This window comes from Triturus cristatus, chromosome 6 (assembly GCF_964204655.1).
Source record: "Triturus cristatus chromosome 6, aTriCri1.1, whole genome shotgun sequence".
NCBI classification, from domain to species: Eukaryota; Metazoa; Chordata; class Amphibia; order Caudata; family Salamandridae; genus Triturus; species Triturus cristatus.
Genome location: NC_140589.1, coordinates 202012845 through 202026873, shown reverse-complemented (window position 1 = coordinate 202026873; position 14029 = coordinate 202012845). Strand labels below are relative to the sequence as shown.

At 40.9% G+C, this 14029-nt stretch overlaps 1 protein-coding gene across 1 annotated transcript in view; it reads right to left on the bottom strand.

Moving 5' to 3' along the window:
* CDC5L (cell division cycle 5 like) overlaps positions 1 to 14029 on the bottom strand; it is a 211680-nt gene that overhangs the window by 173954 nt on the left and 23697 nt on the right. The window contains exons 3-5 of the mRNA XM_085610524.1: positions 7438 to 7599; positions 6244 to 6371; positions 1689 to 1788 (exon numbers count right to left, since the gene is read on the bottom strand). Coding sequence (XP_085466650.1) covers positions 1689 to 1788; positions 6244 to 6371; positions 7438 to 7599 — 390 coding nt within the window. The remainder of the gene's footprint in view (positions 1 to 1688; positions 1789 to 6243; positions 6372 to 7437; positions 7600 to 14029) is intronic.

Genomic DNA, 14029 nt, shown 5'->3' with positions numbered 1-14029 from the left:
TCTATTTAGTTTAATTCCACAATACAGTTACTTCCTTTGTACACCTAACTCGCAAAATGTAGCATTAGCATACTGATGTGGTTTACTACAAGGCGTGGTAGAGGGAGAACAACTCTTATACAGCTTAACACAGTACTGGTAAATCATTGTTTTCTTCTAGACACTCCAGGCTTAATTTAGGGGGTAGTGTGTAATGAAACCTTTAAATTAACCACATGACTCACAGTCCACACCATGTACATGCTTCACTCCCCTGACGCAACCACCAGCCGAACCCTGCTGGCATCAATGCAGTCCTTGGTTACACCAATGATTACAGTTTTTGGCCACGGGGAAAAAGTTTGCGAGTACCCATCGTCTATCCTAATGCATGTAAAGAAAGGTTTCCAGCTTTCAATCCCCAATAAGTATTACACATACTTCTGTGCTTGGGCTTAAACATGGTAAAAGACAATTAAATTTGGTTTTTAGTAACATACTAATTCAGAATGAATTTTCTTCTTAGGACATGATGTAGTCCAAAACAAATATCTGTTTTATGGCTATCATCAAGAATCCCAAATTACCCCGGTTAAGGTATGGTAAAATCACTTTATACTAAATCTTTTTCTGTAGTGATTGTTGTCACACATTTTGATACTTGTTTCTTTAAATAAGAACAATAAAGGCCTTCACCAAAGCCACGTTAAGTTTCTTGTGTAAGAACATACTCTGTGAATATGGTGCAAAATCAGTTATTCTATCCTAACTTTCAAATTACTATAGCTTACACTCCTGAGCCAACAAGTCACAAAAATAACTTCAATAAGGATGCAGATTGTCTTTGCATACGAGAGGCACTTTTTACTCACCCTCCCATTACTGACCATGTTGAGGGTTTGAAAGGAAAGGTAAAGGGTGCTGAATACTTCTAAGAAATGTTGTCGTAGCTAGAACCACATGGAGAAGGCCTTTGTTTCAGATTGTACATTTAATGCACAAGCTGTGCCATCAGATTTAGCATGTTATTTAAAACAAAATGAGGGTACAACTTAGACAAAAACGATCAAATGTATTCAAAGAACACTACAAATGAATTTATAGGGGCATAAAATTACACATACATACACTTGGGCTTACTAACTGCCTAAACTAGTATGTAATGTGGTTATTGAACAGTACGCAACCATTCACAATATGAATTCGGCCCATATATTGTATGAAATAAAAACAACACAAGCAATCAAACAGATGGAACAATTTTGTTATGACACAAAAATGGTGTCCAATAGCCACTGTAGTGAGGTAAACGATGTTAAGTCAAAAATGACCTTGTGGGTGATTACTTGACATTTTAGATATTTTAAACTGTCCAGGTTGGAAATATTTCTGCATATCTGCGATTCCACTTAATGCATCACTGAAAGTTTGCTAATTTATCAAAACTATTATGTCTAGAGGGGGATATAGAGTATGTTATTTCAGCTTAAAAAGTTGTCATCTTGATCAGCATGAATTGTTTCTTTCATCAATATAGTCTTACCCAATTTGGAGCTTCACCTCTCAAAAACAAATTGAGCATGCCTACTCAATTACATTCCCATGGATTGATAAAGAGGCAAGGAAAGAGAGAACAGGAAACCAGTATCTAAACATTTAATAAAGTGCATAAGCACATAAAAGTAGTTACCCGTCTATAAAGAACCCACCTTGCTTCCTCAAGCTGCTTTTCTCTCGCTTTCCTCTTTGCCTTCTTTCCCTGAGTGTTAGCTAGACGAGCACGAGCTTCAGAAAGCATCTCAAGTTCATCTGCCAAAAAGACACACACCGCATAATGCTATTTCAAACAAGGAACAAATACAAATTAAAGCACAAATACATATGATAGTAATGAATTGGAATGCCTCTTCAGAAGGTTGTATGGAGTAGATAAAACTGGAGAGACCTCCCTCTTTGCCAAAGGTAAACCCACATGCAGTCAATAGCTGTTTTAGCAATAACAAAAAAAGAGTTTGACTGGACATGTCGCTACTATACAAATATTTAAGGGAACAGCATATAAACTGATTCAGTTTCTGCTTTCCCTGCAGTTGAATAGACTTATGGACATCTTGGTTGAGGATGATTTACAATAGAGTACCATTAAATAACACCCAATTCAATCCAACCAACTTACCAGATCATATGGTCGCCTTTTTCCAAGTACTAGTGATATTGTTTCAAATATCATCCATTTCTTAAATTGTTCTTTGTAAATTAATTTTCTTACTGGCCTCACGCGGATGATTCTGTGACTTTATTTTCTGAAACTTTCAAGTCTACCAGAAAAAAAATCTCGAGTAGGCTCCGTTCTGTTGCTCCGGAAGTGGTAAATTCTCTAGTGCCCCTTTCCTCAGAAACCATTAACTTTTTGAATTACTAACGTAAAGGCCAAGTTCAACAGAGGGTTTCTTGGCGCTAAATAATAATATCATTGTTACCCAAATCAGTTACACTCATTTTATCGACCTGGGGGGAGTGGACACACCAGGATGCAAAGCAGCGGCTGCGTGGTCAAACACAGATCCCTGCAATCAATGCACTCGTCCAGTAACCCATCAGCCCTGACTGATACGGACGATCAACTGATGATCGCTTATGTTGTGTTGACAACAAATCCAAAGGCTTTAAAATCTGATGACTGATTGAGAGCTATTGTCTCCCAACACCCACTTACTGGAGATGATTTTTTTCCACAAGCGTGTCAACTGAGGAAGGGTACCAGATGGAGTCTTTGCTTTTCATGAAGTTCCTTTTGGAGAGTGGTGCCACAATATTTGCAAGCAGTGCAATTCTGCTTCAGGATTACTGACTATGCTAATGAGGAGAGAATGAAAAAGGCTGCATATGTCTGGGCCAAACTGGTCAAAGTAATCATGACAAAATACCCTGTGCACTTCAGCTGCCTTCATCTAGTCCCAATAAATCAACTATTTCCACTTGTGTTTGTGTTCCATATGTTCCTTGTGTGCATGAGTCCTAATCAGATAGTATGCCAAAGCCAGCAAGCTAGTGTTTCTCTGCATTTGGTGGTAAAAATCTAGTCACAAATATCTGTAGAGTAATGCATAATGTACAATGTCACATATTGCAAGATCAACAGATTATGTGAAAATATTGAGACTACTGGCAATGTGCATAAGATAAAAATGAGCGAGACTCATCCTTTCATCCTAGGCGGGCAGATGTATATTTATTTATATAGAAGGTCTTTAGCAAGGCCATAGAGGCGTTCCTTCTAAAAGTAACTCTGGGTGAGGTATACAGCTTTTACTCTATAAAAATCACATTTCTTGTGCTTTGGTCTGGCGGAGCACCAGGGCGACTTGTGCCTAAAGCCATCCTTCGTGGAAAACAAAAACTATGTTGCAGCTTCATACTTTACTTGATGCAAAAGTGATGAATTGGCAAACAGTGTTACTAGAAGCAAGCTAACCCTAGATCTAGAATACCTTGCAAGATCAATTGGACTGATTTCAACGTGGAGACTCGAGAGTATCAAAGAAAAAGGAAGCTTCAGATTCAAATTCAGAATCTGCATTACACAGTACATTAGATTCAGGTGTAAAACTTCCAGTAGGATGAACCAAAATGAATACTCAAAATTATAAAAGCCATTTCAAACAACAAGATCAGTACCAGGCTGCTCAATTGACACACAAGCATCGTTCTGCTCATCCTCAGCACCTACATTAGTTTCTTTGTCCACATAAGTCTTTCAAAGATGGTTCACAAGAGCAAAGGTTCGTAGCATTCAATCAGATGGCACACAAAAAAAAAAGCTGAACTTTGGAATTTGAAAGGTATTCAGTTTGTCAAAACCACTTTGGAAGTCAATATATCTCTCTGTGCCAACCTCAGTCCAAGCGGAAAAGAGAGGCAAAATGGTAAGGCACTGAAGAATTACCAAAGGCGGGTAGGTGCTCACCTGAGATGGGAATGTCAACCTCCTAGCCTCCTTTCTTGAGAGAAAGTGGTGTAGGGCTGTCCTACACCATGTAAATTCTGTCAGATGCAAATGAATTAGTTATATGTTTTTGCTGACAAGGAAGGTCAAAAATAAACTTAGATTGACATTATCACAAGGCACTGGCTTTCATTTAGTCTATTCATGAGGATTTCTTGAGTGCATGGCTACCCAGACAACCTGATATCCAACAGCGGAGTATACTATATACAAATGCAAACCTCATTGCAATCCCAACATGCAGCAGCATTATGTTTAGGTAAGAAGTCAAAAAGCTATCTAGACAGACTATCAGACCATGACATTTCTGAACCCAAGTCAGACAATTGACATCTAAACTGGGAGCTATGTCTCAACAGCAGTCCAGAAAAAAAAAAAGTGTCCGATATAACAATTTATTTTTTAATTTTTTAAAACAATCAAAATGTTGAAAACTGTTCTGTATTGGCGCAGAATCCGGAGTACACCAGAATTGTTACCATATGCAGAGGCCTAAGGGATATAATTAAATCGGATTCCTTCCATAAGATCAGTTGGCTACGTGAAATAAGAGCATCACTGACAAACATAGATATGCTAAATTTATGGGAAAACCTAACGAATTCTCCATTTCCTTCAAAAGAGTGTATAAAAGAAAGATACTGGGATATGGTGCATCACAAAAGTTACAACAGATGAGATAGCTCATCCCTAACAGGGACTTATTTAGCATTTAAACCACGGCCTAACTTGGCGAAGTACTGGGATATCATATCTAAACCCCATGATCGGAAGTTGTACATCCAATTTAGAGTGGGGGCATTGCGCCCTTGAGATCTTTTACGGCAAAATGGGCAAGCCTGGGAGATATTAAATGCCCTTTCTGTGAGACATCTGAAGAGTCCTATGCCCACATCCTATTTGTGTGCCCAGCCTACACCGCACTGCACCACGCAAAGCGTGGCTATCTGTAGGTCTCTGGGTGTTAGAGCATCGCACTGAGAATACTGTGTAATGACACCCTCCCTTCTATTGCAATAGCTGTAAGTAAGAGTTGGATGTGGGCTATAAGATCACGCTCCCTCCACATTACCTGATTTATAAACGGCTGGCACATATGTCTGAAGTTTTGTCTCATTGAAGTAATGTGTGCGCTTATTCATTTTTTTAAATCAGATATCAACCATTAACGTACCGATTTGGATGATCCAATATTTTATAAAATGCATTCTCGTTGTTTAATCAGATTTTAATCGAGTTCACGTTTGTTGTACATATATTAATCGTTTTATACTATTTTTAAAATTATTGTATCTAAGTTTTAGGACTAAAAATTGTTTGTATTATATGTGACATGCTTTTATGACCTGATTTGTCAAATAAAGCTGATTGGATTGGTTGAAAGCTGTTGTCTTTGAAGCACAAGCAAATGGTGAGAAATTCTAATGAGAACTAAAATGGTTTCATAATGTGATTTAAGAGTAGAATGCCACGCAGACGAATTCACCATAGGCCAGCAGTGTGCCACATTCACAGTTTTTCCCTTGTAAAAGGACAATCCTTTAATGCTCAAGTTTCTTCCCTGAGCTTGTTGTAAGAAATATGCAATCTTCTGCCAATATAAATAAACCTGCACCCATAAATGACCCCACCCTCATCGCCAGTGTGAAGTTGGGATGCGAAAAAAGAAGATGCCAAAGCAGGAACTGAGATAACGTCAAGTTTATTTAAAGGAAAAGAAACTCCATCCACTCTGTGCCGCTGCCGCAAAAGCTATGCCAACAGTCTACCAATACACATGCCATTCTAGGCAGGAGAGCAAATTGGATTTGAATGATTACAAACAGTTGTCATAAGTACAGAATGCAGAAATATATTACCCACAAATATTACAGTTTTCCTTGTTACGGACAATTCTGGGAGTCCTTGCAGTAAATGCCTGTACGCCTTCTCCTTAGACAACTTTTCATAAAGCTCTTACTTTAAACAAAAAAAGGTTGAGCATCGAGAAAAAAATAAAGATGTGTAATACTTCCAAATAAGTTTATGAAGGATTGCTAAAGGGCATTCAGTCTAAACCTTTTAACAGTTCTGATTTTGCACAGTCCTTTGAAAAAAGATCCTGACATCAGAACATGTTTCAAAATAGAAAATATGTTTTTATTTGAAATTTAAACAATATTTAACCCACCTGAATACACATACTGCATGATAAACGCATTCCTGATTTGTATTATTTAATCAAACTCGGGATTTAGAACCTGAAAATAGTCATTCACCTTCATCCATATCAACTGGGTCTGGCCTAGCAGGTTTTGTTTCAGGATTTGGATCAATTTCTCCTGGCTTAAGTTTCCGAGGGTCATCAGCCGTTTCTTCCTCATTATCTCTCTGTGCAGCTTTATCTCTAACAAAATTCGAGAAACAAAGAAAAATCACAGATGTGGACAATACAGTAACAAGCGGTAGCTTTGAAAAAAAGAAGAGCGGGGATTGTGTTCAACAGTACACTTATCACACAGTTCCTTCACACACATTAAAGAGAATCTGTGGCACAGAATATTACCAAAACTAAGTTAGCCCAAATTGTTGGTAGGAGGAAGTGCTATAAAGGCATACCATCTCCATCTAAGGGCTGGTCTTTCCTCTCCTCAACTATTAGCAATATACAGCACTGTTTGGCTCGAAAATTTCTTTGGGATACAATCCCATTTCACTACAGAAATGTAATCTGAAAAAAGGTTTTGGAAGCAACCAAAAGCGGTTTGAGTTCATATGAACTGTTAGCAATTCCTCTACTAACAAAGTGTGCTAGGCAATGGATGTCAGAGACAATACTATGTAAATATTAGAATCCTTAGACCAAGCCAAATACCTTAAATAAACCCATTTTATAGTGAAGATCCCTGCAGGAAAGATAACAAAAGTCACCATAGGCTGTGTGGCCTCAATGGCATGTGTCTCTTACTGCCATTATGATCTGATTATTTCAGTTCACATCCTTTTTGATCTTTGCAACCCTGGATGGTGTACTTATTCCTTTTATTTAATTATACATCGAATGTAACATCATTCATGAAAACATAGGTGGAGAGAGAATGTTTTACTCACTTTAACAGCTAACTTGGTGTGCATATTCGAGTGACACACGCTCCGCCCAACCCCCAACTGGAGAAGTTATCTGACACCCCAAGGCATCTAAAACAAACTGTAAAGCAATTTGCCTTCAGAAAATATCTAAATATGTATTGCTTTCTAGAATTAGTGTCTGTGATATATTGCCCCATGACTCGCCAACACCAGACTTGGATCAGCAGTAGAAAGCCACGAGTTGGTGGCCATCAGCTTTGCAACACCTTACTGCATAAACTCTCCGACTCCTAAATAGCAGACACTGGAAAGCACTGTACAGAAAAGCGTAGGCCATGTAGGCTTCTACGGATTCTTTGAGATTAATACAACTGTTTACTTACAGCAAGAACTCATAATGCTCCAAACACTGAGCTGCCGTCCTTCCAATAATTGGAGCTATGGTCCTCCACTGTGTTGGCATCAGCTTGGCCAGGTGCAGTAGTTTTTCCTCCTCTTCACGTGACCATTCTGTCTTTTTGATGCTTGGATCCAGCCATTCGTACCTGCATGAAACAGACAAGAAAAACACATATTTAGGAGCCGCTGAATGGAATGGCAAATGCAAACTCAATAATCTCAGATACCTCTTCAGCAAATATAACCGTAATGCTTTTGATTTTTTTTATTTAATTTAAACAAAAATGTGTTATGTTATCTATGCTTGTAAAAAGCACGTTTCACTCCCAGAGGAGTAACCAGGCGCGGATACAGAAGTCTGAGGGCAAGACAGCAGATGTTACTAGGTTTTAAGCAGTTTTTCAAACCTTTCAAAAATCAGACAGGAGCGAATTTGAAGTAGCCTGTCCAAGGAAAGGGGGCTAAATATGAAAACCAAGGACCCCTGTATCAGGCTGTACGTATGGGCCATGGGGTTAGTGGTACTTTGTCTGCAGGTTTCTACTCTGAAGGTACCATGAGAGCCTAGTGTGAAGGTATGCAGGGCCATTCCCTAATAATGCTCTGTGTGTATGACATCTAATTTTAAACAAATTGCGCTTCCTTACGGGTAGCCAATGTAGGGCGCTTAAAGTGGGTTCAGAAGCAAAGCCATGAGGCAGTTTACAGACTAAGCGGGCTGCTGTATTTTGTACCACCTGATGCTTGGACAGGAAAGTCTCGTTCACAGCTACAAGAAATGCGTTGCCATAATCTAGGTGACTCCTAAGAAGCACCTGGACCATCGTTTTCCTGGAAATTGGGAATCAGGGGAAAACTCTCCTGAGGAGTTGTAAGATGCTGAAACAGGTAACACAAGTGGAAGTTACCTGTTCCGTCATTGTCAACCAAAAAAACCCACAATTTTTACCACTCTCTTTAAACAAGGGGCAGTACCAACCTCTTTCAGCCACCAGTCCTCTGCCCACAATTCATGCACCTTCCCAGACAGGAGGCTGTCAGTCTTCCCTACGTCGAGTTGTAAGCAGCTCAAAGTCATCCAATCAGCAACTTTCCTCATACAGTCAATAAATCTGGCTTTGGAGGCTCAGGGTCTTGCCGTATTAAAATCACCAGTTGGGAGTCATTTGCACAGGAAATTATTTCAAACCCGCAGGATTTCACAATCTTCGCAAGGAGGGCCACATAAATATTAACAAGAAAACAGAACAAACAGTTCAAGCTGAGAATAACTCAACACAATCTTTTTGTAGCTCCTAAAAAGAAATGAAACTGAGAAGGAGGGATTTATAAATTTCCTTATTATTTGACGGAAATAATTCGAATTTTTTTTTTTTTATGATGCAAGAACAATTTTTGCGCAGAAACATTTCTTTTGTTGCGCTAAGGTCATATATACAAAATGTTACAAGGATTGTATTACAATGACACATAACTAATATTCCCCTGGAAACACAAAAAGAAAATAAATGTCAACATTCGTCAAACACTCATGGCCATTCCACTCATGCATTCACGGCATACATACAAAAACTGTCAAGAACTAGGTCCTTGTGGCGACCTTTCTTTCTTAGTACAATTGATTACATTGCGATTCAAATGTCAAAAAAACATTTCATTATTATTTTGCGAAAATGAATATGACAAACATGTTTTTAAACTTCGCATAGGAATACAATTTTGTGAAAGCGGTGCGACACAAGGAAATGAAAACTGGTCGACGCGTTTCGAACCCCAGAGTTGTGGGTTCTCCTCAGGACCAACCAATTTCTTTATACGAGGAAATCTATCTGCCTTAAATGGATCTCGTTTCCAATGCAGAGGGACTGGAGAAAGGGAACTTGTCCTCTTTTCCGGCTGTCCAAGATTAAATACTTGTGTATTTCGATAATATTTCAGTTTACTTCATGATGCTTATCCCGCGCCGGAATCTGTGTCCATCTCTTCTCCCCAGAGATGGACACAGATTCCGGCGCGGGATAAGCATCATGAAGTAAACTGAAATATTATCGAAATACACAAGTATTTAATCTTGGACAGCCGGAAAAGAGGACAAGTTCCCTTTCTCCAGTCCCTCTGCATTGGAAACGAGATCCATTTAAGGCAGATAGATTTCCTCGTATAAAGAAATTGGTTGGTCCTGAGGAGAACCCACAACTCTGGGGTTCGAAACGCGTCGACCAGTTTTCATTTCCTTGTGTCGCACCGCTTTCACAAAATTGTATTCCTATGCGAAGTTTAAAAACATGTTTGTCATATTCATTTTCGCAAAATAACAATGAAATGTTTTTTTGACATTTGAATCGCAATGTAATCAATTGTACTAAGAAAGAAAGGTCGCCACAAGGACCTAGTTCTTGACAGTTTTTGTATGTATGCCGTGAATGCATGAGTGGAATGGCCATGAGTGTTTGACGAATGTTGACATTTATTTTCTTTTTGTGTTTCCAGGGGAATATTAGTTATGTGTCATTGTAATACAATCCTTGTAACATTTTGTATATATGACCTTAGCGCAACAAAAGAAATGTTTCTGCGCAAAAATTGTTCTTGCATCATAAAAAAAAAAATTCGAATTATTTCCGTCAAATAATAAGGAAATTTATAAATCCCTCCTTCTCAGTTTCATTTCTTTTTAGGAGCTACAAAAAGATTGTGTTGAGTTATTCTCAGCTTGAACTGTTTGTTCTGTTTTCTTGTATTTTTGGCTCAGTTCAGCTGAGTAGTTTGAGCCACCACCCAGTGTTGTTTTCTAAACATAAATATTAACAAGCATTTGCAATGCAATAGGTCTCGCATTTACGCAAGTTTAAGCTATTGGCATTGTAAATGACACTGCCTTTGATTTATGTTTTGAAAACAAAAATAAAAGGCATTGTTAGTTGCAATGTCAATAGCTCAAACTCACGTAAATGCGAGACCTATTGGATTGCAAATGCTCGTTGAACTCTGCTTCAGGCAAGCAGCAGACATACCCACACACCACAGGGCTGAGAGCCCAGGGAAAGCAGGGAAAAGGAAAGACAGGAAAGCAGCAGGCACTCACACTACAGGACTTAGTGCCAGGGGAAAGCAGAGAGAAGGAGGGACAGGCAGGAAGGAGGGACAGGCACGAAGCAGGTACGCACACACGACGGGGCTAGGAGCCTGGGGAAAGTGGTGAGAAGGAGGGACAGGCAGGCAGCATGCATACACATGACGGGGCTGAGATCCCGGGGGGAGCAGTGAGAAGGTGGGACAGGGAGGCATCAGACACAAACACAACGGGGCACAGTGACTGGGGAAAGCAGTGAATCATTCATAACAGAAAGGAAGGCATGCATACGACGGGGCTGAGAGCCCAGCGAAAGCAGTGGGAAGGAGGGGCTGGCATGCAGCAGGCACGCACACAACTTGGCTTAGTGCCCGGGGACAGCAGTGAATCATTCATAACACAAAGGCAGGCAGCATTCACACACGCAAAGGGATTGAGAGCACAGGGACATCAGTGAGAAGGAGTTACAAGTAGGCACGTACACAAAGGGGCTGAGACCTGGGGAAATCAGTGAGTAGGGACAGGGAGGCAGCAGGCAAGCACCCAACAGGGCTGAGAGCCCGGGTAAAGCAGAGGGTAGGAGGGACAGGTAGGCAGAAGGCATGCACACAACGTGGCTTAGAGCCTGGGGAAAGCAGTGAGAAGGAGGGACAGGTAAGCAACAGGCACACACACAAAGGGGCTGAGAGACCGGAGAAAGCAGTGAATCATTTGAACAGAAAGGCTGGCAGCAGGCATGCACACGATGGGGCTGAGAGCCTGGGGAAAGCAGTGATTTATTCATAACAGAAAGGCAGGCAGCATTCACACACGCAAAGGGATTGACAGGACAGGGAAAGCAGTGAGAAGGAGGTGCAGGTAGCAGGCATGCACACGACGGGGCTGAGAGCCCACGGAAAGCAGTGAGAAGGAGTGACCGGTAGGCAGCAGGCACCCCCGAAACGGGGCTGAGAGCCCGAGGAAAGCCATAAGAAGAAGAGGCAGCAGGCACACACACAATGCAGCGGTGAGACTGGAGAAAGCAGTGAGAAGGAGGGTCAGACAGGCAGCACACATACAGACAACAGGACGGAGAGTCTGGTGAAAGAAGTGAATCATTCATAACAAAAGGCAGGCAGCAAGCATGCCCACAACGGGACTGGGAGCCTGGGGAGAGCAGTGAGAAGGAGGGACAGGCAGACATGCACACAACAGAGCTGAGAGCTCGGGGAAAGCAATAAATCCCTCATAACAGAAATGCAGGCAGCAGGCACTCGCACAATGGGGATGAATGCCAGGTGAAAGCAATGAAGGGACGTCAGAGAGGGAGTGCACGCGCAGTCTGCTCTTTTTCGAAGCACATACTCGTGCTTGTGGCGCGTCCCCTGCTCGCTCATGCAATGTGCATGCCGCCACAAGCACTAGTATGTGCTTCGAAAAAGAGCAGAACGACGGCTAAAGGTCCTCCTATGCAGCGCATGCGTGCTGCGTAGGCGAGACCTAAAAAGGGTTGGGCTAAGGGAAGACCCTTGAAGTACCCCCACGGCTATTTGTGACTGATCTAGATTTGAAAGGATGGATCGCAACCACATGGATTCTCTTCCAGGAAGTCCATAAGCCACGCTAGGGCTTCCGCATGCACACCTATATTATACAGTCTCTAAATGAGGATGGGATGAGGGACTGTATCGAAGGCAGCAGACAGATTTTTTAACACCAGCATCACTGGGCAGCCTATAACTAATATGATGCTAATAAAGTCAGTAACTGTCATAAGTGCAGCCTCTGTGCTGTTCTAAAGACTCACTGCGAAGAATCCAATATGTGGTTGTACTCCATGTTTTATAGAGGTGTTTATTTACTAATCTCTTCAAAACCTTCCAGAGAAAAGGGATAAGACAGTTTACAAACCCACATTGGCACATTATCCTGATATTGCGATCTGTATTAAAGCATTAAGATCCAGTGATTTAATTGCTGTCAATTGAACAGGTCTGGAACAAATATATAGTCAGACTTGCCAGTGAAGTTTAAAAGATTGTTGAAATAAAGAATGGATTGCAGAGATTTATATTTGCAACCAGGAGTGTTCCCTGATGTGCATAGTGAATCGATGGGTCTTATATGCTTGCAGCAGTAGTAGTTCTCATGTCGCACTTCACACAAATGCTGTGCAATATGACCGATTGCAGAAAGAGCTTTTAGGCAGTCGAAGAAATTCTGAATAGCAAAATAAGTAACAGGTAGAGTGGATGCTGCCTCCAGTTACTATTGATATCTTCAATTATCTTCACTCACTTTAGATTTTTGTGAACGTTTATTAAGGTTCACCTTAAGGTTTATTTTAAACATAACAGGACTACTCTGCTGATGGGCTCTTGGCCAAGAAAGGAATCCAGTCAATTCATACCACTATATGTGCCCTGTCAAAAAAAAAATGAAGTTCAATTTAGGGGAATTTTTTTTACTCCTAGTCTCTAAACTTTCAACCATTACCAACCAGTGTGCAGTGTGTGATCAGTGGCTTGAGTCAAAAAAGACACCATTTTTAAGTCGCAGCCTACCAGACACATTTAGGGGATATTCAGAAAGTTGACCTAGGAATGAATTCGGACCGTTGCTTGCCATTGGCTTTGTGGTTTGTAACTCTCATCTTCTTGCTTTCCCTTTGCTGGCTTTATTTGTTTTAGGTTGTCCAGCTTGAGTTTGTACGTATCCCGCTGCCAAACCTTATTTACAGTATCCTTCCGACTGCTCCCTTTCTGTAAACAGGCCTGCTTAGCTCATCAAATTTGCTGTACATTCAAAGACCGATGTCAAATGTCAGGCTCTGTCTTCCGTGGGAGCTTGTTTGCTTTTCTTTCTCAGACTTCAAAGAGAGAGGATTTATGTGACAGTCTTGCTGGATACTTGAGGGTAGGAAAGAGATTGTTTCAAGCACACAATACATTAATTGTGTAAGTATTTCACAATATGGCAGAATTAGGACACAAATGGAGCACGTTTTATTATTTCTGAAGTGTGTTGAAACTTTAATATGTTCTAACAAATCATTACAGAAGATGAAGAGATTTCCTCAGAGTATAATTATAAGTAAAACTGTAGGTCTGTGCAAATGCAATGGTCATTTTAATTGAAACATTGTTGTCTGTAATGGCAGTGTGGTACCACACCATACTCCACTCCACTCCACTCCACTCCACTCCACTCCACTCCACTCCACTCCACTCCACTCCACTCCACTCCACTCTGTGCCACTGCACTCTGTGCCACTGCACTCTACACTACTCCAGTCTAGGCCACACCAATCTACTCTGCACAACTCCACTCTATGCCACACTGCATCATAGCACTCTATGCCATTACACTCTATGCCAACACACTTGAGTCCGTAACACTCAACTCTATGCCCCTTCACTCCACGCCAATCCACTGTACGCCACTCTAAACTACTCTGCCCTCTACACCACTTTACTCTATGCCATAACACTATATTCGACTCTACCCTGCACCACTCCACTGTA